We start from the raw sequence: 26,169 nt of genomic DNA, 5'->3' as shown, positions 1-26,169 counted from the left end.
TACAGTAGAGTGCATACATTTTATTACATTTTACATACTGAGACAAGGATATCCCTACCGGCCAAACCCTCCCTAACCCGGACGACGCTATGCCAATTGTGCGTCGCCCCACGGACCTCCCGGTTGCGGCCGGCTGCGACAGAGCCTGGGCGCGAACCCAGCCCAGCCTGGGCGCGAACCCAGAGACTCCGGTGGCGCAGCTAGCACTGCGATGCAGTGCCCTAGACCACTGCGCCACCCGGGGACCCGGGGACTCATCTGGAGGGTTGTTAACACAGTGTCCAAAGAAGGGCCAGAAGTATACAGAATGGTGTCGTCTGCGTAGAAGTGGATCAGATACTCACCCGCAGCAAGAGCGACATCATTGATGTATACAGAGAAGAGAGTCGGTCCAAGAATTGAACCCTGTGGCACCCCCACAGAGACTGCCAGAGGCCCGGACAACAGGCCCTCCGATTTGACACACTGAACTCGATCAGAGAAGTAGTTGGTGAACCAGGCGAGGCAATCATTTGAGAAACCAAGGCTGTTGAGTCTGCCGATGAGGATGTGGTGATTGACAGAGTCGAAAGCCTTGGCCAGGTCAATGAATACGGCTGCACAGTATTGTTTCTTATCGATTAAGATATCATTTAGGACCTTGAGCGTGGCTGAGGCTGAGGTGCACCCATGACCAGCTCTGAAACCAGATTGCATAGCAGAGACAAGTTGTCAGCTGTTATGTCATTATGACATGGTTATGACCATGTCATAATGTGTTATGATGCTAGGTGTCAAGTATAGTGTTACCCTACAACTAATAAAAAATACTGCTACAACTACAAATAAAACAATACTAAGTACCTATAATATACAGTTGAAGTCAGAAGTTTACATACACTTAGGTTGGAGTCATTAAAACTCATTTTTTAACCACTCCATAAATTTCTTGTTAACAAACTACAGTTTTGGCAAGTCGGTTATGTGCATGACAAGTAATTTTTCCAACAATTGTTTACAGATTATTTCACTGTATCACAATTCCAGTGGGTCAGAAGTTTACATACACTAAGATGACTGTGCCATTTAATCATCTTGGAAAATTCCAGAAAATGTCATGGCCTTAGAAGCTTCTGATAGGCTAATTGACATAATTTGAGTCAATTGGAGGTGTACCTGTGGATGTATTTCAAGGCCTAACTTCAAACTTGGTGCCTCTTTGCTTGACATCATGGGAAAATCAAAAGAACTCAGCCAAGACCTCAAAAAAAATGTGTAGACCTCCACAAGTCTGGTTCATCCTTGGGAGCAATTTCCAAATGCCTGAAGGTACCATGTTCATCTGTACAAACAATAGTACGCAAGTATAAACACCATGGGACCACGCAGCCGTCATACCGCTCAGGAAGGAGACGCGTTGTCTCCTAGAGATGAACGTACTTTTGTGCGAAAAGTGCAAATCAAACCCAGAACAGCAGCAAAGGACAGTGTGTGAAGATGCTGTAGGAAACAGGTACAAAAGTATCTATATCCACAGTAAAACGAGTCCTATATCGACATAACCTGAAAGGCCGCTCAGCAAGGAAGAAGCCACTGCTCCAAAACCGCCATAAAAAAGCCAGACTACGGTTTGCAACTGCTCATGGGGACAAAGATCATACTTTTTGGCCATAATGACCCTCGTTATGTTTGAAGGAAAAAGGGGAAGGATTGCAAACCGAAGAACATCATCCCAACCGTGAAGCACAGGGGTGGCAGCATCATGTTGTGGGGGTGTTTTGCTGCAGGAGGGACTGGAAGGAAAATTATGTGGATATATTGAAGCAACATGTCAAGACATCAGTCAGGAAGTTAAAGCTTGGTCGCAAATGGGTCTTCCAAATGGACAATGACCCCAAGCATACTTTCAAAGTCAAGGTATTGGAGTGGCCATCACAAAGCCCTGAACTCAATCCTATAGAAAATGTGTGGGCAGAACTGAAAAAGCGTGTGCGAGCAAGGAGGCCTACAAACCTGACTCAGTTACACCAGCTCTGTCAGGAGGAATGGGCCAAAATTCACCCAACTTGTTGTGGGAAGCTTGTGGAAGGCTACCTGAAACGTTTGACCCAAGTTCAACAATTTAAAGGCAATGCTACCAAATACTAATTGGGTGTATGTAAACTTCTGGCCCACTGGGAATGTGATTAAAGAAATCAAAATGTAAATAAATCACTCTACTATTATCCTGACATATCACATTTTTAAAATATAGTGGTGATCCTAACTGACCTAAGACAGGGAATTTTTACTCGGATTAAATGTCAGGAATTGTGAAAAACTGAGTTTAAATGTATTTGGCAGAGGTATATGTAACCTTCCGACTTCAACAGTATACATATTTACAAATATCTTAATGGAGATGTTTCTATTAGTTAAAAACCAACAGTTAACATTTGAAAAAGAGCTTTCTTAAATTCACTCATTTTAATGCCTTGATTTCTATAGGTAAATTATTCCAGTCAGTTGCGCCTTTGTATCTGAAAGATCTTACTCCAACCTCGTGATGTACCCTTGGAATGTGGAATTGCTGCTGTTGTCGAAAGGAGTAGTGCGAGTCTTGTGAAGTTAGGTGTTCCTTAATATATACAAGGAAATTTAAGTTGATACACTTAAAAAATAAATTGGTACCAATGCAGTCATCTCCTGTTTGGGAGTAACAGACAATTTAGTTATTCATACATTGTGCAATGTGTCTTATAACGGCATCCAAGAATGAATCCGCAAAGATTGTTATAAATGACATCTAACTCGTAAAGTAAGGTCTCGGTTGTGTTTTGATAGACGTCACCATAGTAACCCAACTGCTGCTTCCTATCCTAGACTAAGGTCTTTTTAATGGATACAATAAAACTATTCTTACAGTAGATCTGTATAGTAACTCAAGCTTATGCCTTCCAAAAGATAATTCAGCATCTATCCTCAAAGCCATATATTTCAAACTATCAACAGTTTCAAGCGGTGTTCTGTCACATTTTGAAATTGCCTGCTGTGGAGTTTATTCTTTGGCATGTACTAAACAGCATATAGGACTTTGTTTGATTTAAAACCAAAGTGTTAATATCATCTTGGAGTGTTGCTTGGATCTGCAAAATATTTTAACCTGATGTATAGAGAGCTCTGTAATAGCATATATGTGAACATGTGTATTCTGACAAATACAAATACCCCAATACTGAGTCTTGAGGTACACACATGAGTCCAAGAAGTTGTGATGTGTCTTATGAAAACAAAGACACGCATGGAACCAGTTAAATTATTTTTTTGTGAAACCAATGTTTATTCTATTAAGATAGAATAATCAAATGCTTTAAAAAAAAGTGTTTTATTTATTTTTTAAATGGCACCAGTTAGTTTGCCTTGGTCAGATGAAAAAGGTATATCATTAGTATGTTTCACTAATGCTGTAGTTGTAGAATGGTTGGGTCTAAAGCCAGATTGAAATTAAATGTATCTAGTACTGATACATTAGGGAATGTATTAATTTCTCAAAGACGGTTGCTATTGAACAGCAATTTAGGCCTACAATCAGGATATATTTGAAAATGATTGGTAAAGTAAAGTACTTTGTTTTTGCCAAGAGGATACTGCACCATATTTAACTCAGTGTCATTCCATCTCACAGGTCTTTATAATGTACACTAGAACCTCCTGACTAATACTTCTTCTTTACAGAAAAACCTCGTTGCGCTTCTCCCCATGTGACTTTGCCCCTTGGGATTATGTATAGTGGCAATTGTTTTATTTTTTGCTACTTCATTTGCTCCTTTTGTCTCAATATCAGTTTTGTTATTATTTTGTAGATACCCAGAAAAGTATACATCTTCCAGGCCTGACGAATTAAGTACACCGAGTGTTGAATGACAACACTACGTATTGAGGTAAGGACTTGTTAGGTCATTTGTTTTCTCTGGACAACTTGTGGACTTTTATTTTACCTCCATTTCTGACCCAGACAGAGAATGTCAAGGTATCAAATTACATTAATCGCAACAAAAAAGCGAATCAAACCATGACATAATTATTATTCAAACTGGTCCATTATATTTTTGCTAGTTTACGGGTGGAGCTCAAACTGATTTAGAGCGGAGTGCATTTCTACAAGACAGTAAGCCAGACAGACAGACAAACACTTCACACAGACAAACTAAACCTACCAAAGGGAAGGCTTATCGCATGTTATTCACCTCTTGATGGAGTAGAGGCGGATTCTCAAGCCTGTTAATGAGCAGAAGCCGTTGTTGCTTTCAGAATGTAGGCTTTGTCGGTATTCTGGCTTTGTGATTAGTCTGGCCTTCTTTGATCCTCTTTCCGGGCCAGTGTTATTTTGTTGTTGAGGAACTGGGTCAAATTGAATTAAGAGTTAAATGAAAGGAAACAGAATGCAGAATTGAGTTTGGCTAACTTTCATTCAAAAGATAATACAATTCAAAGCATCAGATTTGGGATTATACAGTATGCCAGTTAGATTAATGATATACATTTTAGCTTGCATGCACTGTACACAGTCTTTGTGAAAGGTAACACTGGAATCCGTTTCTCTTTTTTAGACTTGGCAACTGCAGAAAAGACACGGGAATGTTAATAAACGACAGCTAATCGCAGATGCAGATCACGGACTATGTTGTGATTGCAGAAAGACATTGACCAGTTGGCTACTGATGGACAGACAGGCACTCAGCCAGACAACCCCTTCATTTGACCTTTCCAAAGCCTGTGTTTTACCAGAAAGGATACTCCCATTTTCTGTCAAACAGACATTCAGGCGAACTCTGTGGACAGCCGTACTCGATCATTGTCATTTGTTCACTGATGACTCGGGAACGACAGATGAATGTCAAACGGATGTGGTCATTTTGCTATGGCATCCCAGGACAGCTAACCGCTTTTATACATATGTGCTGACATTTATTTTAGTAGTGAAAGTGTTAATGTAAAATGCCAGATGAAGTTACAAGAAATGTTTTCCTCATAATGAGGTACTTATGTTGCAACGTTGTATAGGGAATAACACATACTGTACACCTGTGTGGGTGATGTATCATTAACATCTGTCTCTGTAATAATGTAATGGTGTTTCCTCGGTGTTGTAAAACTACTGTTCCGTACACGTCGGGGAAATGAATTGCTCACCATCTTCAATAGGGCTTTTTTAAAACTATTTCCTCACAGAACTATCTGTATTTTTTGTTGCTGTAGCATTGAGTAACAGAACGTAAAACACGAGGAGCAATATCAGTTGAGTGAAAGAATGTGTTTATTTCAACAGTTAGAGATCAGCATTAGAAAAAAAAAGTGACAGTGAAAAGGCAGTATTTGAGGAATGATTGTAACGCGTGGAGAGACACACAGAGCATATCGAAGCCAGTCAGTAATTGGTTGTACATTACAAGAGATATTCCAGGAGACCACACAGTACAGTAGTATACTCTGGTGTTCAAAGTCATAAATAAATACTTAGATCTAAACTGAAGAAGACATGCCTCAGACACGAGCGCATAGATCTCATGCATTCAAACAACCACGACGTCGCCTTTTCGCTTGTGCAGAGCGTCAAAGGGAATGAGAAGAAGCACTAGAAAACAAACTCCAGACTAACAAAATCAGCCTTACCTGAAGAGAGTAGTTCTAGTCTCACAAGAGATTGTCTCTAAAACACACAGTACATGACAAAGGCTGTCCTTCTCCTTGTAGCTTTGTTTGGAGGAATTATTGCTTCATTTTAAAGTAGTTTTTTTTTTTTCAAGAAACATGAGTCATGTGCCCAAACCCTTTGATTTTAGAGTAGAAAGATTTCTTTTGAAAATAAATGTGTACATTCCTGTAGAAACATTACTCTCTTTGTATCATACACTTATATAAAATATTCTGTACGTAAGTGTCTATTGCAATATGAGATGATATATCCAGGAGAGGGAAGACTAGCTGACTACTGTATCTGAGCTTGAGGTCTTCTTGACCCCTCCAACTTCATTTCTCCATTCAGTTCTGCTCCCATACACACATTTGGTCCAACAGTATGACTTGAATGCTATTTTGAAATCCTAGAGTATCTCAAGATTTGTATGGTTCACTTCTGGTAATCCACATCATAAATTAAATTTGATTAGCACAATATTTGGAATATCATAGCCTTGTGTGGACAACATGAAACAATGCATTTCAATTTCAACCATGTGGCTTTAGGAATGAATGGTTGGGGAACGTGAAAATATCTTTCTTTAGCTTTCTTTCGTTCTTTCTCTCATTAGCATACCTAAATCACACATATAAACAAAAAGTAAAGACTGAAGGAACAAAATCGACTCAAATTACATTCCGTCTGAAAGCCAGAGGTAAAAAAAAAAAAAAAAAGTTTACAGTATTATCAAATATAATAATTTGAAATGAATGTGAATTGATGTGCAGTTACTGAAAATAATCCTTAGAAGAACCTGACGCTCAAGTATAACTGCCTCACATGAGAGAACAGCGAGATCATCATCATCATCATCATCATCATCATCATCACCCCGCCGCCACCACCCCCAGAATGCGTTGAAGCCCATTTCCACCCATGGATCAAACATCTCTTTTGTGCAAGTATTGTCCAGTAATAAACTACATGAACAGAAAGTATTGGTTTACGTGAGATCATCAAAAAGCTGTTATTAAGACTGCAGAGAGACAAAACGATGAGACGTCAGGTTAAACCACCAACACAGTAATAAACATCTACGATTTAATACTCTTAAAACTCTTATTTGGAGGCGCAGCTTTGAAAACAGTCCCTACTTTCAGCAAATGACCCTGTTAAAGTAGTTTTTTTTATTTTTTATAAGGCCTCGTAGTTAAAGTAACAGGAATATTAAAAACATCACATTTGCTCAAGAAACAAAACTAGATGTAATTAGTGTCCGATTACTCTGCATAGGTTCACTGCAAATTCCCCTGCTCCCACCAACAAATAATAATCAACAAGAGAATTGAAAGCCGGCAAGACCAACATGAAGGAGAAAAAAAAAGGACAATGAACAAAAAGCAGTTCACTTATGACTTGAGTACCTCCAGTCAAAACATGGTACAGTATGCTTGAATGCCCGCCGTGTTAGGTACAGTAGCTAAATGCATTCTTCCCTTTGCTGTAGTGAGATAGAGGCCTGTGGTTTGGGACAGGGTGGAAGTTTCCTCTAGGTACAGATCTAGGATCAGCTTCCCCAATCCTAACCATTAGTGGGGGAAATGAAAAACTGACCCAGGATCAGTAACTAGGGGGAAACTCACCTTACACCTTTTACTTGAGGAGGCTCTGCAGCATGGCTGTGGCGTAGGTGGGGCGGGCCTGTCGGCTCTCGATAGCGCTCCGGAGGTACTGGATGCCCCCGCAGCGCTCCCAGATCTCCTCAAACTGCCGGGGCAGGATCTCAGCTCCCCTCTTCCTTGTCAGGCCTGTTTCCTCCAGGCTCAGTTCACACATCTCCATGTCATCTTTCCCTACAGACACACAGAGAAAACAGCAAAACAAGAGTTTTATGAGGCAGTAACAGTATGAATAGAACAGACAGGCACATGCACGCACACAAAGAAACCCCCCCCCCCCCCCCCCCAACTCCCCCCTGGGTCAGGTTGCTGACTGACCTGCCACCAGCAGGATGGGTTGCTTGTCCGGATGCAGCTCCATCTGCCTGGCGATCCAGGGCCCGTCAAAGTGGGCGTACCACCAGCCCTTCTTCTTGTTCTGGGGGTCCTTGTACTGGTCCCCGGGCCGGATGAAGGGGATGCGGAAGTAGCGCTGCTGCCTGTTCATGGCCACCTCATGCTGCCTGGCTGGGATGGGCGGGGCTGGATTCGCCTGGGCTGTTGGGGAAGGAGTTAGTTAGAGAGGCTAATGATGCTGGCTGATTGCAATGGCAACAGAAACCAATAGGGATGGGAAGGAACAGGAACCAATAGGAATGAGAACAGGAACCAGTAGGTATGGGAAGGAACAGCAAGAACCAATAGGGATGCTGGGACTGCGTTGCTGCTAGAGCTGGGGGGGGTCAGTATTAGCAGAGAGCAAATCAGAGTGACAAGCTGCATGTCTGATGTTTGTTACAGAGCCTGCTCGTATCAAAACATAAAGAACATACATTTGCATATTCTACGCAAAATGGAGCACAAATAAATAAGGGAATACATAGGCCAAGTGATTGAAAGGGGTGGGAGGCTCTATGGAGAAAAGGACCAGGGAAAGACGGGGGGTGCAGTAGCCTCAGTCCTGTTGACAGGCATGGTACAGTACATATTTTCCTTTAGTTTAGAGCAACCTCTCCCTGATGAATTCACTGCCACCAAACAAAACGGATCCATTACTAAAAGGTAAGAAAGCCGAAAAGGTTGTGCCGTTAACTATGAGGATGACACTTTGAATCCAAAACCATTGCGGTACTATTAACTAGAGACAAACAATGGCCGCCCACTCATTCCCAACACCTTTCAGAGAGTCCTTCCCTCGTATAAACAGTTGATTTTGTCCAGAGAGAAAGCTTGCAAAAGCTGCAACCGAGAGAGACTGACAGAATTTTTGGGGGGGCGTTTGTTCCAATGACGTGTATACAATCTCTATATGTGAATACACATCATTGCTTTTGACCAAACTCCTTGACAGACGCACTATATGTGAATACTTTTCGTTGCAAGGATGTCAGTCTATTTGTACGGCCAGCTACTCATTGTCTGATGCACTTCAGTGAATGAGAGGGTCTGAACTGACAGGAAAATTAGAGAATATACAGTAGATGTGCACCCAACAATCTCCAAGGTATAAGTACGTGTTGTGTAGTATCTCATACAATAGCCTACACTTGCAAAGAATTCCAGGTGCACTTAGTGAACACCCCTTAATAATCTTCTGTTATAAAATAACATGCACACCAAAGACGATTACATTTAGAAAGAAACCAGTTGCTGTAAGATTCCTCACGCCATCACCAAGGTTACATCCCAAATGGCACCCCATTTCCTATATAGTGCACTGCTGTTGACCAGAGCCTTATCCCAAAACAGAAACTAAAACCCTTCCACACAGACGAGTAGTGACCACCACACACACACACAGCACTCCCCTCCATTTCCCCATGGTTAATAGAGGGCTTAGCACTGGGCTGAGGTTAGTGGTGCTACTACATCATGGAGAACCACTTACGTGCTTGTCTCACATGAGGTGCGAGATCTGAAAGTAAACATGCCAGGTTACACTTACAAACAACACATGCAGTATGACACAGGTATTAAACAAATCAACATGCAAGACAATATAATGGAACTACAAATGAACTTCCTAGAAAGACGAGGCTATTTTGAGCCGATCACTAATATCAATGCCTCTTCTTCATAGATATTAATGATAGCGCCATTACCATGTCTTTACATGCGTTTACTGTAGCCATGGCCTAAATGGATGAGACCATAGGCATGGAAGTACAGGGAAGGCCATTCTACTGTACATGATCATTCACAAGCAAAATCATTAGATTGTAGGTTACATTATGCTTGGAGCCTGAAAATATGAGAGCTCTCCTCAGCCTCTGGCTTGTTAATGTGTCAGAGAGCAGTAGGCATAGCTGGTACTGTGCTGTGTGTGTGACACTATGGGATCTATTTTAATAAACCTAACGCAATGGTAAATCTAAGCGCTGGAGGTAGTGCTATAGGTCCGGGCGACATTGTGTTTGTTGTTGCTATTTTCACAGCCGTTATTATGAGCGCAATAGCTGGCGGTGGCGGGAAAGGGCTGGGTTTTGATGAATAAACAAGTTGTGGTTGTGACGAGGGCTTGGCCACTCACTAGCCAATCATGGCGTTCCATGCCTTAATACCGCATGCGCTATGGATAGGCTACTTGGCTAATGTTGTTGTTGAACCAGCTTTTGTTATAGTAGGGTAAGGATTGCCTACTAAGGGTTTGTTTTTTAATTAAACAAAAACGGAAAATAACAAAATGTTTCTAAATACTAATGTCACCGGATTATCTTACCTCTCGTTCCATGATGGGCAATTAGTCTACATGGAGGGGTTTTATGCACATCCAAAATAATAATAACAGGCGCTGGCTAAAATAATGTAATAGCCTACATAGATTAAAAATAAGGGATGTCCACTCACAGTTTTGCTGCTGCCAAACTTGATCTTTGAATAAAGCTTTGGTGATAAAGATTTATTTCTAAGAAGTCTCACAATCCAAACCATTTATCGATAGTCTTGACTACTTAGCGAAAGCATTGGACATTACACAAAAAAAACAGCTTTCATTTAGAGGGGAGGACATGTCTGGTTTTTAATAAAATGAAACAAAAAATGGGGGAAAAAAGTTTCTAAATAGGAGATTCACGGGCACAAAGCACATCTCTTGCTCCATGTGTATATGGGCACTATGCATCATGGCTGGATAGGCTGAGCTTCTGCTGTCAATCTGCCAAACAGGAAAAATAGCTGTTTGTTGTCATGGCGACTCCACGTTTTGTACATGGAAAGGACCCATTTGTGGCTCACAGAGCGAGACAGCATGGGGTTCAATGGAGAACAATAAGAGAGAAGGTCAGGCTGGAGGATGAGAGCAGCCACCAACAGGATGTGTCCCAAATGGCACCATATTCCCTAGATAGTGCACTACTTCTGAACACGGCCCACATGGGTCCGGTCAAAAGTAGTGCACTATGTAGAGAATAGGACGCCATTTGAGATGCAACCACAGTATCAGTATTGCAGTAGAATATATCAGTAGGGGACTAGAGGTCTGATACTGGGAGCAGAATTTAAAATAAAAATGTATGCTTCCAAATCACGACTATCACAGCATGGAAAGAGACCCATAATAAGACGCCTACATTGATGTTGTACTGTATAACACTGTCTGAAAGACCCTGTGGGTTGGGGACGCGGTGGCCTGTGGGGTCCCTTACCGTAGTCGGTGACTGATTTGGGGGCCCTCTGCTCAGTGTTGCCGGTGTCGTTGCCACGCTTCTTGTTCTTTGACTTCCAGGCGTGGTAGACCTTCAGCCGGCGGTGGAACTCCTCTCGGCAGGCAGCCAGCAACTCAATATCTGTGGGTGGAGAGGGAGGGGAGAAAGAGGTATTAGAGCATGGCAAGTTCTAAAGTCTACCAGCACCACAAAGGACAGAGCTACACACAGATGGAGGACTACCAACAGAGAGACGATAGCTACAGCTAAAAGACTTTCATTACTTCCACAACAATTCAAAAGACATAAAATAATAAAAGACAAGACAGCATGATGGGTTTGTCTTTCTATGTCTTCATAAAATTCTAAAACAATTGCTACTAGGGTTAAAATGCATTTAAACTGTCATCAGCAGACCCGCTAAGTGCCTTGGTAAAGTTGAATTCACAAAGATGGCTCCCTACCTACCAGATAAATGAGTCATTTCACTGTCAAAAAGGTCTCCCTGTAATGGGCACACTACTTAATATCAGCATGCTTGATTGTTTTGTGAATACTTTCAATACAAATGTGTCAGCAACCCCAGATACCCCATTGTTGGGCATTTTTGGTAGCACATAAGACACAGGGCTTGGGGAGCAGCGAATGAATGAGTCTGCGTCCAAAATGAAAGCCTATTCCAGGGTTCCCCAATAGGGCCGGGGGTGACTTAACTTCACCCTCCCTCCCCAATTATTATAATTTTTTATGTTATAGTTGTTGGACATAAGACTAAAATCCCCAGGAAATCAGCGTAGTGTTTTTAATTTAGGAAATCTGTTAGAATATTCAAGCGCGTAAATCAATAACCAAGGTTTGAAATGATTATGTTTTGGTCAAATACCATACCCGTATTGGCTTCTTATGGTCAATTTGCAGTATACAAATGATTTATAACCATCTGCTCAACTACAAAAAAATGGCCCACGGATGAATGTAATGGAGGATCCCTGCCCTACATAGTGCACAACATTTGACCACTGGTACCCCACTGTTCTACTAAATGATAGAAGAATGACTTTCATGTACAAAAAAGTGATCAAATAATAACGTAGGCATTAATAAATAACCATAGAGCAAGTTAAAGCTGTAAAATCACAATTCACTTTCAGACCGAAGCCAACCAGGCTCAGAAAACAGTTTGACAGTTCAATATTGCATAAGGTTCGTTAGGAGCGACAGTCTCTCAGCAAAATGTCCCAGTCAAGATTCTTAACGTAAAAATGTCAGAGTCAAGTTTCTAAATGAGCTTCAACCAAACATTCAACATGGCTGAGTTTCTTACCACAGGATGTGTTAATGGCGTCCCTCAGTTCGGCATACTTCCACTTGCTGAGCTCGTACTTCTTGGTGCCAGCAGCAGCAGCTTTGGTGGCCTGAACCTGTGGGCCTCTGGCAGCACAGAAACAATCAAGACAGTGGGATTACAACCAAAACCAGAGCAGGCTCCGGGGTGAAGTTTCCCCCTAGGTACAGATGTAGGATCGGCATACCCTCCCCCAATCCTTAACCATCGGTGGGAGAAATTCTAAACTGACCCAAGATCAGCGTCTAGGGGCAACTTCACCCGACACCAGCGGAGCAAGAATGACAGGATCCATAACGAGAGAGATCAAAGGTCATAATCACATGATGACATATTGCGATTTTCATTGGAGGAGTTGGGAGCAGGATGATGTGGGGTGAAATGTGAAGTTTGTCAGGTGAACTGCAGCTAGACAAGAGAAATTTAACAACCCCACACCAGTAACACAGACTATTCACAACCCAACTGTATGGAGCTGGAACGGCTCATAGGAGCAGGAGCCTATCTCCTGTTTCTGTAGCGTGAGGCAGTTCGATGTGCAACTACTCCTCCTGGACAGGATGTTAGTCTATCACAGGGCCTCGCCCATCATTTTTCTCCTTAAAGCGGAGTGCCAAACAGACACACATCGGGTCCCATGTTTACAGTCTTTGGTATAACTCGGCTGGGAATCGAACTCCCAACCTTCCAATCTCAGGCAGAACACTAACCACAAGGCCACTGAATTGGTCATGGAGCTGCTCCAGTACTGCTTTATTCTGTTGAACAGCCATTTAGCACTGTATGGGACGGTTTCCCTGACACAGATTAAGGACTAGGCTTAATCCGTGTCGGGGAAATTGGCCCTGTGTGTCGTTCAACTCTCCAGCTGTGTGGCTGTTTCTTGCTAGTCTGATCTGTCGTCTCCTCCTCCTCCTGCTAACTGCTGACAGGGCTAATTACATCCTGGCTGGGATTTGCCCCTTTTAGACTCTCTGGATCTGAGGCTGGAGCGGGCCCTGGGCCACGCTCTAATCCTATTGCCTGACTGAGCCACTGAGCCTCTCCAACCAGGGGACCGTGCCTCGCACCGTTGGCGGCTATTCCGGGTACCCAGAAGCACGCAGCCCCATCGACCTTGGGCCAGCAGGCCGGGGCACCTTCTGATCCCACTTCCGGTGGCCATGTGTCGCAATGGGGCGTAGTGGGAGGCGGCTTGAACCAATTAGTAAACAGACAACGTAACAGTGCTTGCTGGGTGTGTAGTCGAAGGGCTCCAGCAAACATCTCTCATTCAGTCATTCTGACGGCTGGCCACATGGCGTCAGCTAATTGGGATCCCAATAAAGAAGAGCTCTACTACAGTGCAACATCAGCGGGCCAGGAATCAGGATGTGGCTGACTTATATAATGTGTGAGTAACTATAATAGTTGGAACAAACATATGACGAGGCCCCGTTGTAGAAGCGTGAGTCTCACCATTATTTACTTACCAGCAGCAAAAGCTAGCTAAAGTTAAGTGATTGTCTGAGATTTAACAACTTAAAAAGACATCGGCTGATTTGAAAACCAAGCATCCATCCATCTGCATGGTGGGGAGCCCTACCCCATTGTGTAGGAATACTCAACAATCGTTAATTGAGTGGAATTATGAAGAATTAGCCTCAATTAAGATACATCTCTACTAAGAAGATTAGTATTGATACGCAGATTCACACGTGTTGATCCAGAGATTTGAAGTGATCGTAACGATTACCTGAGATTTCATTCATAGAATTTAAAGGATTTCTACCCACCTAGACAGAAGCTCAGACATTTCCTTGGCCATTTCCTCCCTAAAAAGGACATGATGAGCCCAGCATAATAAGAGTTAGAACCACTTTCAATACCAGCCAACTGTCACATTGATTGCAGTTGTAAGACAGGAGAGAGAAAGAAGGCGTGTAAAGAGAGAAAAGGTGTGTGTGCATGTGCAGCCAGGAATATAAATGCACTCTCCCTCCCTCCTTAACTGGAACACTGCTGGTTTACTGGTCACTGAATCTGAGCAGGTCTCACATTGTAGCGTGACATACAGAGGCTGATCAGGCGGACAGTAGCCTAGCGGTTCAGAGCGTTGGGCCAGTAACCGGAAAGTCGCTGGTTTGAATCCCTGAGCTGACTAGGTGAAGAAAAAAAAATCGATCTATGTGCCCTTGAGCAAAGCACTTAACCCTAACTGCTCCCGTACGTCACTCTGGATAACTGTCTAAATGACTCAAATATAAATCTGTGTGTGTGTGAGATCCTTTCTGCATGAGGCCGTGTGAACAGCCCAGAGCTCAGCATGTGAACTGTTGCAGCTATAAATAGAAACGCTTAGCTACACTTGCAAATCTGTGTACGCGACCAACAAACTTTGATTTGATCTACAGGGCCACTGATTAAACTCACCACTCTGATGTTCTCACTCCTGTTGTTTTAAAGGATGAAAAAAGAAAATAACGTAGCGCTTCTCTTCCCGGTTTGCACACTCTCAGGTGACGCAAACTGAGAGAACGTGTACATTCTAATAGCTATGCTCTGCCTAGAACATGCAGAACTGTGTTTCAAAGCAATTTCCTATTACCGAATGAGAGAGAGCGTATTTCCAAAGAAATCTTTTCAAATTGACAGGAACAGTGGCTTGTAAAAGAGAGTAACCATGTGGCAAATCCATTATGACCCTTCAAAACACCATTTCAGAGTGCACATAAGCATGTCTTTGATTCACAATGTGACACATCCATCAAAACGTGGGTTAGTGAGTTGGTGCAGTTCAGGGGCTTGTGGGAATGCTGTGGAGAGCAGAGGTCTAGTTGGCAGATGCTGCTACAGCACACAGTGGAATAGATTAGTAATATCAAGATAACGGTCAGTGCAGTCAGCCTAGCCGTTGCTTTTCCCACAATGCATTCTTTTCAGCCTCAAGGCTAAAAAAAAAAGAACAAAAAGCATGCAAAAGACGTGCAGATCCTTATAGTTCATAAATAGAAAACATATACCGTGTGATATTCTACGTGCACCTCGTCTGAATTTAAAAGAAGTGCAAGTGTGCTGAAGGTGTATTTACACAGCGAAGGTGATGTTTAAAAAGGAACCTACATGGACATGCCCTTGAGCTTTTGCGATCCACCAGCTCCACTGCAACAAGAGAATGATGAGGATTACAACCGTACACAATACAGGAGCCAACGGGGAACTGGAAGAACAGGTTCTTCCTTTTCCTCTTTCTTTGATTGGTTAAAAAGGACTGATCATTCCTCTGGCAATAATTTGAAAATAAAATGGACTTGATTTGATAGAGTGACCTCAGTCATGTCTGGGAATCAAATTCCGAGGTCAAATTCCTGGTACACGTAAATGTACTTGGTGAATGAAGGCGATTCTGAATCAAAAGTCAGCACTAACTGAAGTCGAATTAGTATTTGGTTTAAATACCATACTTAGCCTAGCATCAATCAATGGCTGTGTCTGCATGTAAGATGCATGGTTGGTTGGTTAAGCTGGCAGATTGTTACAGCATGCAGGGTAGTTATGCTTCACTGGTCAGGTTAAGGTTGGACGGGGGGTTTAAGGGGTTAAATCTTGGTGTCTTACGTAGCGCTCTCTGGGGATGATGGAACACCTGAGGTGCCGTTACTGGGAGAAGAGAAGAAGAGAAGAGATTGGTTAGGCAGGCCTAGAGATGGTCGGAGTCTCTCCCCAGGTCCAAAGTCCTCAAGCCCCATCTCCGCTTCGCATCAGAGGGTTACAGATGGTCTATGGAGGTGTGTTAGCCGTGTTAGTGAGCTGTTACCTGCGCAGGCCTGCGTCGTTCTGGCTTTCCTCCGGGATGAGTTCAGCCTCGCTCTGGGCGATCCTCATGGCCAGCTCCCTGTCGCGTCTCTCCTGCTCCAAGATGTTCTGGCGCAGCGCCTCCTCCTCTCGCTCGGCCTCCAGCTGAACATCCATCTCCGCCTGCAGAGACAGTTTAGTTTAATATACACACACACCAGGATGTTGTAACACACAAGCACAAATCCACAAAGTACAGCATCCAATAACACACCAAAGGCAGTGCAGAATGAGCCCTGTGGGAGTGAGAGGCGAGTCAGAAGACAGCCTCATTTCCTCTGTTACGCTGAAGGTGGCATGTGGTTCTGATGGACCCAATAATATGATGGATGGTCCTGCCTGCACCATGTCCTTATGAGCACATTTTCATAAGTCACTCCCTGCCCAAGCCAGACTCATGAAGGGCACCAAAGACGCCTTGTATGAAGATAATGCATATAAACATGGGCATGCCGTTTTACAGTGCTCTCAAAATAGCAGCTCATCGCTGCAGGCTCGGGATGACTGCAGGTTCACAAGATAGGGTGATACTCCCTTTGGCACCTTCAAATCACCCTCGCCCAGTCACGCCCACCGCCCTCCCCGTCTCGTCCTCCCAGTCTACATCTGTCTCCCCCCCGCAGTCTCTATACAGTCTGTCAGGGACTTAAACACAGAGATGTAAAGGAGGCGGCTATGTGTGTGGCAGGGCCTGATTAGACTCCTTACACATCCACTAATGAGCCTGATCCCTGAGGGACTGTTAGCTGTAGTCTACAGGAGCTGGCCACCATCCAGGGTCAGGAGATAAGCAGCCTTCAGGCGTGCAACTAGGGAATGGAGTCCACAGTACCAAGCCAAGCACATGTATCTTTTGGTCAAGTTTACTGGGAAAAATACAAGGGGCAGGGTTGAAAAGATCAAATTTTTTTTGGCAATAAGATCAATGGAGAACTTGTATTTAAAGAAACCAGTGGTGGAAAAAGTACCCAATTGTCATACTGGAGTAAAAGTATAGATACCTTCATAGAAAGTTACTCAACTAAAAGTCACCCAGTAAAATACTACTTGAGAAAAAGTCTAAAAGTATTTGGTTATAAATATACTTAAGTATCAAAAGTAAATGTAATTGCTAAAATATACTTAAGTATCAGAAGTAAAAGTAAAAGTATAAATCACTTCAAATTCCTTCTTTTAAGCTAAGTAGGCAGGACCATTTTCTTGTTTTTAAAATGTATAGATAGCCAGGGGCACACTCCAACACTCAGACATAATTTACAAAAGATGCATTTGTGTTTAGTGAGTCCAGATCAGAGGCAGAAGAGATGACCATGTGTTGTCTTGATAAGTGTGTGAATTTGACCCTTTTCCTGTCCTGCTCAGCATTCAAAATTTAACTTTTGGGTGTCAGGTAAAATGTATGGAGTAAAAAGAACATTATTTTCTTTAGGAATGTAGTGAAGTAAAAGTAGTCAAAAATATAAATAGTTAAGTACAGATACCCCAAAAAACAACTTAAGTAGTACTTTAAAGTACTTTACACCACTGAAAGAAACACCTGGGTTGAGAGAAATTCCATTCAGGAAGACAAGATCCATTAAAAGGTGGAGAAAAAGCATCAAAAGATGTTTGATTAGGGTTGTTGTGGTGGCCATATTACCGCCACACCGGCGGTCACCAGTCATGAAGGCAGTCAAATTCCACGTGACCGTTTATTCACGGTAATTAGGCTGCTAAGCTCTGATGCTGCTGCTGGTCATTAGTAGCCTACCAAACTTGCTAACTGCCTGGTACGCAGCACTCTATTCTCCCTCTAATCACTCTGACATCAATGCTCAATCAATGTAATCGAAAATCTAATAAAACTTCATGAGCCCATTAGCTCATGTTGCGCGACATTTCTATAGGCTATGGTATTGTGTGAGAAAACAGTGATGGCATCTATTAAAACTGCTTTCTCCATCTGCTTTCTATAGGCTAGGCCTACTATATTTATTTCAAATTTCCTAGTATTAAGTACATTGCTCATCTTTACAACAGGAGTATAGCCTACCTGGCTGGCATGAAAATGAATCACGGGAAAAGTGTCCTCAATTCATTGTAAGTGCATAGAAGACATGCATTTTTTCCTGTTGCCCCTGCTTCAAGATTGGACCATTAGCATGCACCTTTCTAAATCCCCAAAATGTCACATATTATTTAGTATATGTAAAGACAAGAATAAATCAAGAATAGGCTGATGGGTGACAATATTAGCCTTTCACTTGTGAATGATGTCCAGCATAAGGCAAGAAATAATGGCTTTTTTGTTGTAACTTTTTCTAAATCATAAACTGTGTTCGAATACCCATATTAACATACTGTATACTACGTACTTAATGAGTATATACTATTAGTTCATTTTAGTAAACTGTAAACGAACAGTATGCTTTCAGTTGAGCTGTTAGCCTGTCTACCGGAAGTTGATGATGTTGCTATGCAACCTCTTGCTAGTTAGTTAGCATAACAAATGACTAGTTAGACATTTTACGATTTCCGGTGTGTTCTTTAATTCAATCTGGAGTGCCATAGTGCGCTCGTAAATTCAGAGCGTTTGTCAGATTGTAAATTTGGAACGTTTCGCGCTCAGAGCGCACACTGGACGCTTGGGCTGATTTGAGCGTTCTGACCTTACAACCGCAGTCAAGCACCCAAGCTAACGTTGGCTAGCTTGCTACTTCCAGACACAAATGAGACCACTGACCATTTTACTCGCCCTAGCAGAGTTGGTTAGACAGTTTGTTATCCAGAGCGTTGGTGACTAACTGTGATGCTGGCAACAATTTAATTACGCTTTTTTACTGGACGTTTACTGACACCGGCCATATTCAACGGGTGTTGTGCGCTCGTAAATTCCTTATTTTGCACTCTGGTACACTCAGACAAGAGTGCTCTGAAATCGGAGTAGATAGCCAGAGCGAATTAACGAAAGCACCCGAATGTCCATTGAGAACGCACAATGACTATACCATTTAGCTAAGCTAAGAATGATGGTAATAATCAAGTCAATAAACGTTGGGTAGTTAGATATCCTATAGTTAATATACTGGCAAGTTTGATGTATAAGTATAGTAGCCAACTAACGTTAGGTAGCTAGCTAACATAGAGTATCATTACAGCATTATGTACCTATGTGGTTCATAAGGACAGCGTTGCTAACAAATTGTCAGCCAATATAACGTGTAAGGTAACTTACTTGAAAAGGTATTACTATATTACATTGTTCAACATTTTCTTAACATTCGTCATAATTAGTTAAAGCAATGAATTTGTATTCGCTCTTGTACTTCGACGGCACATTTTCCGCTATTTTCTTCAAATCTCAAAACGAAGGGGCCCTGAATTGCATTATGGGCCCTAAAGTACGGAAATAGTGTCCTCTGTGTGTATACTTCATATTTTGGCAAATTTAGTATGACATCGGGGAACTTTTGGCATACTAACTATATCCATACTATGACCAATAAGCATACTATATACTCAATTCACATCACACGTACTGTAGTATGGTTAGTATGAGTATTCAAACACAGCTATAGCCTCACAGTTCATGTAGCCTAGCCCATAGGCCTATATGTTTTGATAAGGTTTGTATCACAACTAAAGTGTCCAAATAACTTCTTAAAATTAAGTACAAATCCGCTTCATATGGGGTGTAAAGCCTGACAGACATGCATATGTAACGGATGTGAAATGGCTAGCTAGTTAGCGGGTACGCGCTACTAGCGTTTCAATCAGTTACGTCACTTGCTCTGAAACCTAGAAGTAGTGTTGCACCTTGCTCTGCAAGGGCCGCGGCTTTTGTGGAGCGATGGGTAACGATGCTTCGTGGGTGTCAGTTGTTGATGTGTGCAGAAGGTCCCTGGTTCGCGCCCGTGTCGGGGCGACGTACTGAAGTTATACTGTTACACATACATAAGCAGAGCATGAGTTTCAAGTTTGGGGAAGATAATTTTCACCATAAAAATGCACCTTTATAATAAAAGCATGACATGCATAATCACATATAATCACTTATAGCCTACTGCCATGTGCGCATTGCTGCGCTTATAATGTGAAGAAATAGCCTAGTAAATTTATCAATTTTCAGCTAAATGTTCTGATCTGTTGCATCAGTCACATTGCATTTTTTGATACTAGTGGTTGTATTAATTTGAGATCCATTGCAACCCACAACTGTCCCAGACTATGTTTGGAATATTTATTTCTCGCAAAGAATATAATAGGTCAACTTTTGTACTATGGGGGATAGTAGACTGACATAGGCTAGTGATTTTGCTGTTCGTAAAGGCCTACTCATCTTGTAGGCTGAAGTAAATGTGGACAGTTCTTTCAATATCTTCAATATGCACCTCGGAATTGGATAAGGACACATGCGGTTGCGTCCCCGATGTGTCTGTCTTCACTTGTAGCCTGTGAGAAAGACCCAATCACGTGATGGAGAGCCATGTGAGTGAGAGGTGCTTCGGAGCTCGCAGCACTCAGGGAGAACGGCACAGCGTAGCACTCCGGGCAAAGGGTACTGCCCGCAAAAGGCATGGATTTTTTAGGGTGCATTACGGCCACACGGGATGCCGCGGTGAAATTCTAGGCATTCTCAAGTGCTTGTCAAATTGTGAATGAGAGACTAATGAAGTGTGTACGCTTGTCTTTTCAAGCAACTTTTTTCAAATCATCATTAGAGTTGCATTATGCAGCCTTACAATGTATTACAATTCAAAACATATAGCCCAACATTTGTAGAACAACCAGTGTTACATTAATAACTCTAAACAAAGAAATAGGTACTCCTATATGCTAACTGCTCAACACAGAATAGCCGCATGTGCGCACTCCCTCAGAACAAAGCTGAATAAAATAAAGGATATTTTCTCCAAACGATTTAAGCAAATCTTGTCTGCTAAATTAACTAGTGTAGCCCACAGCCATTTTGGCATTGCCAGATCCGGACCTAACATAAGGACAACTCAGAGTATGGTATTCTGTTCTTCTGAAATAGGTCTAAAGAAACATGATAGGAAGAGTCTATCTAAAATAAATTATGGATTTATTGTGAAGGTGTAGGCTATATTACATGGATTTATTTATTAAAATGTAGATGTTACAAAGGTCTGCATCAGTGGCTTATAGGCCAGGATATGCTAAAATGTGTTTATGTTAATTAAATGGTCAATTACCGTGAGACCGACAGTTATTTGCTTGACAAATCACCAGCTGATGAAAATTTGTGACCGTCACAGCCCTGTGTTTCATTTCATTCCTCCCAAAACTCAAACATCTGCAGTGTAAATCATGCATATTCATACCAATGCGTACACGGAAGCCAAATGTGATGTTGATGGGGTATCTAAAGGTTAAAAAGGCTGTTTGAGTATGCACCAACCCTGTCCCTGGGTTAGGGTGGGCTCTAGGCCAGAAACTGATTTAAGAGTTCAGTTTTCAGCAATAAAAGCTAAAAAGCCTGTAGATTATCCAGGGTCAGATCTCTGGGGCGCTTTCGTGCTATCCCTCTTCAGATGGACAACATGGGGAGCCAGATGGACAGTATATAAACATCAGAAGTCTAACCATCTCCACGGAACTGGAGTGAGTGGGTGTAGAGAGCTAGTCAGTGAGTTCGAGAGAGAGGGAGGAGAGTGAGTTTGAGAGAGGGAGGAGTGCAAACTCGTGAGCTCCCTGGGGAGAGAGCTCAAGCGCGCACCAGGTGGGAGAATGCAGAGAGCAAGAGAAAGCGCGTGAGAGAGAGAAAGCGCGCGCGAGAGAGAAAGTGCGCGAGAGAGAGAGAGGAGAGAGTTGGAGGTGGGGGAGAAGAGCAGCACAGAAGTTTGAGGGAGTTCATCTACCAGAGAACATTAAGTTAAGCATTGTACTATGCCCTGCGAAAGACATTGACAAGGAGAAACCAACAATGGAAGAAGAACACTGTCACTAACCTGAAGCTTCCTCTCCTCTTCTTCTCTCTTCTTCCGCTCCTCTTCCTCATGTTTTCTCTTCAGCTCCATCTCTGCTTTCCTGAGGAAGAGGGAGAATAAGAAAGGCTGTTAGGGTCTGGTGTCACAGCGAGTCATAAAGGTTGAACTTCATAATCAATACTGTAACATACAGCAGCTCCTCAGTACTAGTCAAGCTCATACAGTCTGTAGATCAATACTTTATCCATCCTGGTAGGACACTGCTACAGAATTAAGGGAGGTGAAACATGAATCAATTCAATTGGATCCAACCAATAAATAATCCCTGGATTAAATCCAACCTACAGTAAGTGACCACTGGAAGAGCCCTGATAATTGCATTACGACATCTATGACTTTATCAAGGTCCTCTGACATGGTCATGCTCAAAGTGCCTCAGCAGTAGGTAGGCCTAATTATTAGACCATTTCCATGACGGTGCCCTTCAGTTACCAGGCATATAAATTTGGCAGAGTCGTCAGAGGTCCATAAAGTTTTGGTAGTCGTCTCTAATGCCTTAAATTAGGATCTAGTGACAGATACAATAGGCCATTAGTTCTGCTTAAGGGTTTTATACACCAATGAAAAGAGGGGAGGACACTAAGCATGACTAATGTATCTGACAACCTCTGCTCTCTTTTCATCCCTCCATCTCTCCATCCCCCTCCACTCACAGGCGCCTGTCCTCTTCTTCCTGCTTGCGGCGCTGCTCCTCCTCCTCCCTCCTATTCTTCTCTCTCTCCATCTCTTCCTGGATCTTCTTCAGTCGCTCCTTCTCTTCCTCCTCCTTCTTCTTGTTCTGCATGGCGGTCAGCAGTTGCTCTGACCGGGTCACTAGGGCCTGGTACTCGTGGTCGATGTCCATGCGGGTCATGACTGTAGTCTGAGGAGAGAGTGGAGTCCCGTGAAAAAGGCATCAGCCAAAATTTTATTGAATTCAGTAAAGACTAAGAACAAACATAAGGTGCAGTATCCACCCAATCTCTACATTGAAGGGGGAGTAGGACATCGGTACAGGTAAGGTGTGAGACAGAGATTTCATTTTACCCTCGAAACCAAACACAAACAAATACACAATGCATATATGAAAGCCACTCCTCTCCATTATTTTGTATGAAATTGAGCAAAATCGTGGCACGTGTTGGGATAGCACTTCAGCTTTGCTGGCTCAATCGAATTGGCTATTGAAGGGTCTAATTAGCCCCTCCACACTTAATTTTCACTCCCTCAGCTTTGGGACACTTTCGCAAATGGAGGGCCGAGAGGAAGGGACTGGTTTGGGATTCAGCAAGTGTCTCCTTGCAGCAAACAGAAATACGATCTGGAACACCTTCCCAGACCATCAAGACCCACGCCTCAACTAATTGGACTTGATGGCACGGGAGGGTATTCAAGTTCATATTTCTGTTGGGTGCCATCTCCGTCCCTGAGCACTAACACATTCATCCCAATCAGAGCCCTACATTTGTGACTGCTGGCATTTACAGAGCTTCCACAGACAGTGGTGTAGGTTTGAATTAGAGGCAAACGTATTACAGCAACACTGCTGCTGATGAATATTCATACGCATCTGTCGTCAAAGTAACCTTTTATCAGGCCCTATTCTGCTCCGCAGCTGTGGGCCTGTGTTTGATGTGTTTTACTACCGCCCGAGGACACGGATAGAGAGCGTCTCCTCACTCGGTTTTCATAACCCAAACATCCGTTGAATTATGCTTTGTCTACGACATCAGACTCTGAAGTCACACTTAACAGCATTTGATGTTAGTTTCACCTTAAAAGGCCCACTACTCTACAATAAAAAGTTTAACTTTTAAAAGGATAACAAATCATTTGGACGCAAAGGAATTAACACTTTTTTTGTACTATCAATTGTAAACATGGCGACGGAGAAGGCTGACATTTTACGTGTTCCTACCCAATTGTTTTTTTTGTTTGTAACTTATTTTGTACATAATGTTGCTGCTACCGTCTCTTATGACCGAAAGTAACTTCTGGACATCAGAACTGCGATTACTCAACACGATCTGTCAGAATCCTTATTTTCCTTTATCAAGTCCAACGAGCCCGACGTGAATGACATACTGCTTTCCCGGGAACAGGCCCAGATCCCCGTCATTTGCATATAGAGAAGGCAGAGAAAAAAGGGCCGGAGGTCAGGCTGCCTTGTGAGAATTCGTAGGCGATTGAATAAACCCCTGCCTTCCATTCTGCTAGCAAAGGTGCAAACTTTGGAAAATAAAAATCGATGACCTACCCGGAAGATTAAACTACCAACGGGACATTAAAAACTGTAATATCTTATGCTTCACGGAGTCGTGGCTGAACGACGACATTATCAACATACAGCTGTCTGGTTATACGCTGTCTCGGCAGGATAAAACACCGGCGTCTGGTAAGTCAAGGGGCGGCAGACTATGTATTTTTGTAAATAATAGCTGGTGCACGATATCTAAGGAAGTCTCGAGGTTTTGCTCACCTGAGGTAGAGTATCCCATGATGGGCTGTAGACCACACTATCGACCTAGAGTTTATCTGTATTTTTCATAGCTGTCTACATACCGAGGCTGACACTAAGACCGCACTCAATGAGCTGCATTCCACCATAAGCAAACAGGAAAACGCGCACCCAGAGATGGTGCTCCTGGTGGCCGGGGAATTTAATGCAGGGAAAATTTAATTCGTTTTACATCATTTCTAACAGCATGTTAAATGTGCAACCAGAGGGGGAAAAAATTCTAGACAACCTTTACTCCACACACAGAGACGCGTAGAAAGCTCTCCTCGCCTTCCATTTGGCAAATCTGACCATAATTCTTATCCTCCTGATTCCTGCTTACAAGCAAAAATGAAAGCAGGAAGCACCAGTGACTTGATCAATAAAAAAAAGTGGTCAGATGAAGCAGATGCTAAACTACAAGACTGTTTTGCTAGCACAGACTGGAATATGTTCTGGGATTCCTCCGATGGCATTGAGGAGTACACCACATCAGTCATTTGCTTCATCAATAAGTGCATCGATGACGTCGTGCCCACAGTGACCGTACGTACATACCCCAACCAGAAGCCATGGATTACAGGCAACATTCGCACTGAGCTAAAGGCTAGAGCTGCCGCTTTCAAGGAGCGGGACTCTAGCCTGGAAGCTTATAAGAAATCCCACTATGCCCTCTGACGAACAATCAAACAGGCAAAGCGTCAATACAGGACTAAGATCGAATCGTACTACGCCGGCTCTGACGTTCGTCGGATGTGGCAGGGCTTGCAAACCATTAGACTACAAAGAGAAGCACAGCCGAGAGCTGCCCAGTGACACGAGCCTTCCAGACGAGCTAAACTACTTCTATGCTCGCTTCGAGGTAAATAACACTGAAACATGCATGAGAGCATCAGCTGTTCCAGAAGACTTATCACCCTCTCCGCAGCAGATGGGGGTAATGGGGGTTAAACAGGTCAACATTCACAAGGCCGCAGGACCAGACGGATTACCAGGACATGTACTGCAAGCATGTGCTGACCAACTGGCAAGTGACGTCACTGACATTTTCAAACTCTCCCTGTCTGAGTCTGTAACACCAACATGTTTCAAGCAGACCACCATAGTCCCTGTGCCCAAGAACACTAAGGTAATCTGGCTAAATGACTACCGACCCGTAGCACTTATGTCTGTGTCCATGAAGTTCTTTGAAAGGCTGGTCATGGCTCACATCAACACCATCATCCCAGAAACCCTAGACCCACTCAAATTTGCATACCGCCCTAACAGATCCACAGATGATGCAATCTCTATTGCACTCCACACTGCCCTTTCCCACCTGGACAAAAGGAACACCTATGTGAGAATACTATTCATTGACTACAGCTCAGCATTCAACACCATAGTGCCCTCAAAGCTCATCAATAAGCTAAGGATCCTGGGACTAAACACCTCCCCCTGCAACTGGATCCTGGACTTCCTGATAGGCCGCCCCCATGTGGTATGGGTAGGTAACAACATCCGCCACGCTGATCCTCAACACAGGGGTCCCTCAGGGGTGCGTGCTCAGTCCCCTCCTGTAGTCCCTGTTCACTCATGACTGCA

At 43.0% G+C, this 26,169-nt stretch overlaps 1 protein-coding gene across 4 annotated transcripts in view; it reads right to left on the bottom strand.

Annotated features, from left to right (window-relative positions):
* Positions 1–5,256: 5,256 nt before the first annotated feature.
* myo6a (myosin VIa) overlaps positions 5,257–26,169 on the bottom strand; it is a 91,344-nt gene continuing 70,431 nt past the window's right edge. The window contains exons 26-36 of one of the 4 annotated variants that reach the window (XM_038962994.1): positions 22,763–22,971; positions 22,071–22,149; positions 16,082–16,242; positions 15,883–15,924; positions 15,388–15,426; positions 14,061–14,099; positions 12,265–12,371; positions 10,941–11,081; positions 9,185–9,211; positions 7,636–7,854; positions 5,257–7,491 (exon numbers count right to left, since the gene is read on the bottom strand). In XM_038962994.1, coding sequence (XP_038818922.1) covers positions 7,292–7,491; positions 7,636–7,854; positions 9,185–9,211; positions 10,941–11,081; positions 12,265–12,371; positions 14,061–14,099; positions 15,388–15,426; positions 15,883–15,924; positions 16,082–16,242; positions 22,071–22,149; positions 22,763–22,971 — 1,263 coding nt within the window. In that variant the 3' untranslated portion in view covers positions 5,257–7,291. The remainder of the gene's footprint in view (positions 7,492–7,635; positions 7,855–9,184; positions 9,212–10,940; positions 11,082–12,264; positions 12,372–14,060; positions 14,100–15,387; positions 15,427–15,882; positions 15,925–16,081; positions 16,243–22,070; positions 22,150–22,762; positions 22,972–26,169) is intronic. The other 3 variants (XM_038962996.1, XM_038962995.1, XM_038962997.1) reach the window with 3 other exon arrangements.

Source organism: Salvelinus namaycush, chromosome 24 (assembly GCF_016432855.1).
Source record: "Salvelinus namaycush isolate Seneca chromosome 24, SaNama_1.0, whole genome shotgun sequence".
NCBI classification, from domain to species: Eukaryota; Metazoa; Chordata; class Actinopteri; order Salmoniformes; family Salmonidae; genus Salvelinus; species Salvelinus namaycush.
Note: the sequence above shows the minus strand (reverse complement) of the source record. Positions and strands in the feature narration are given on the sequence as shown.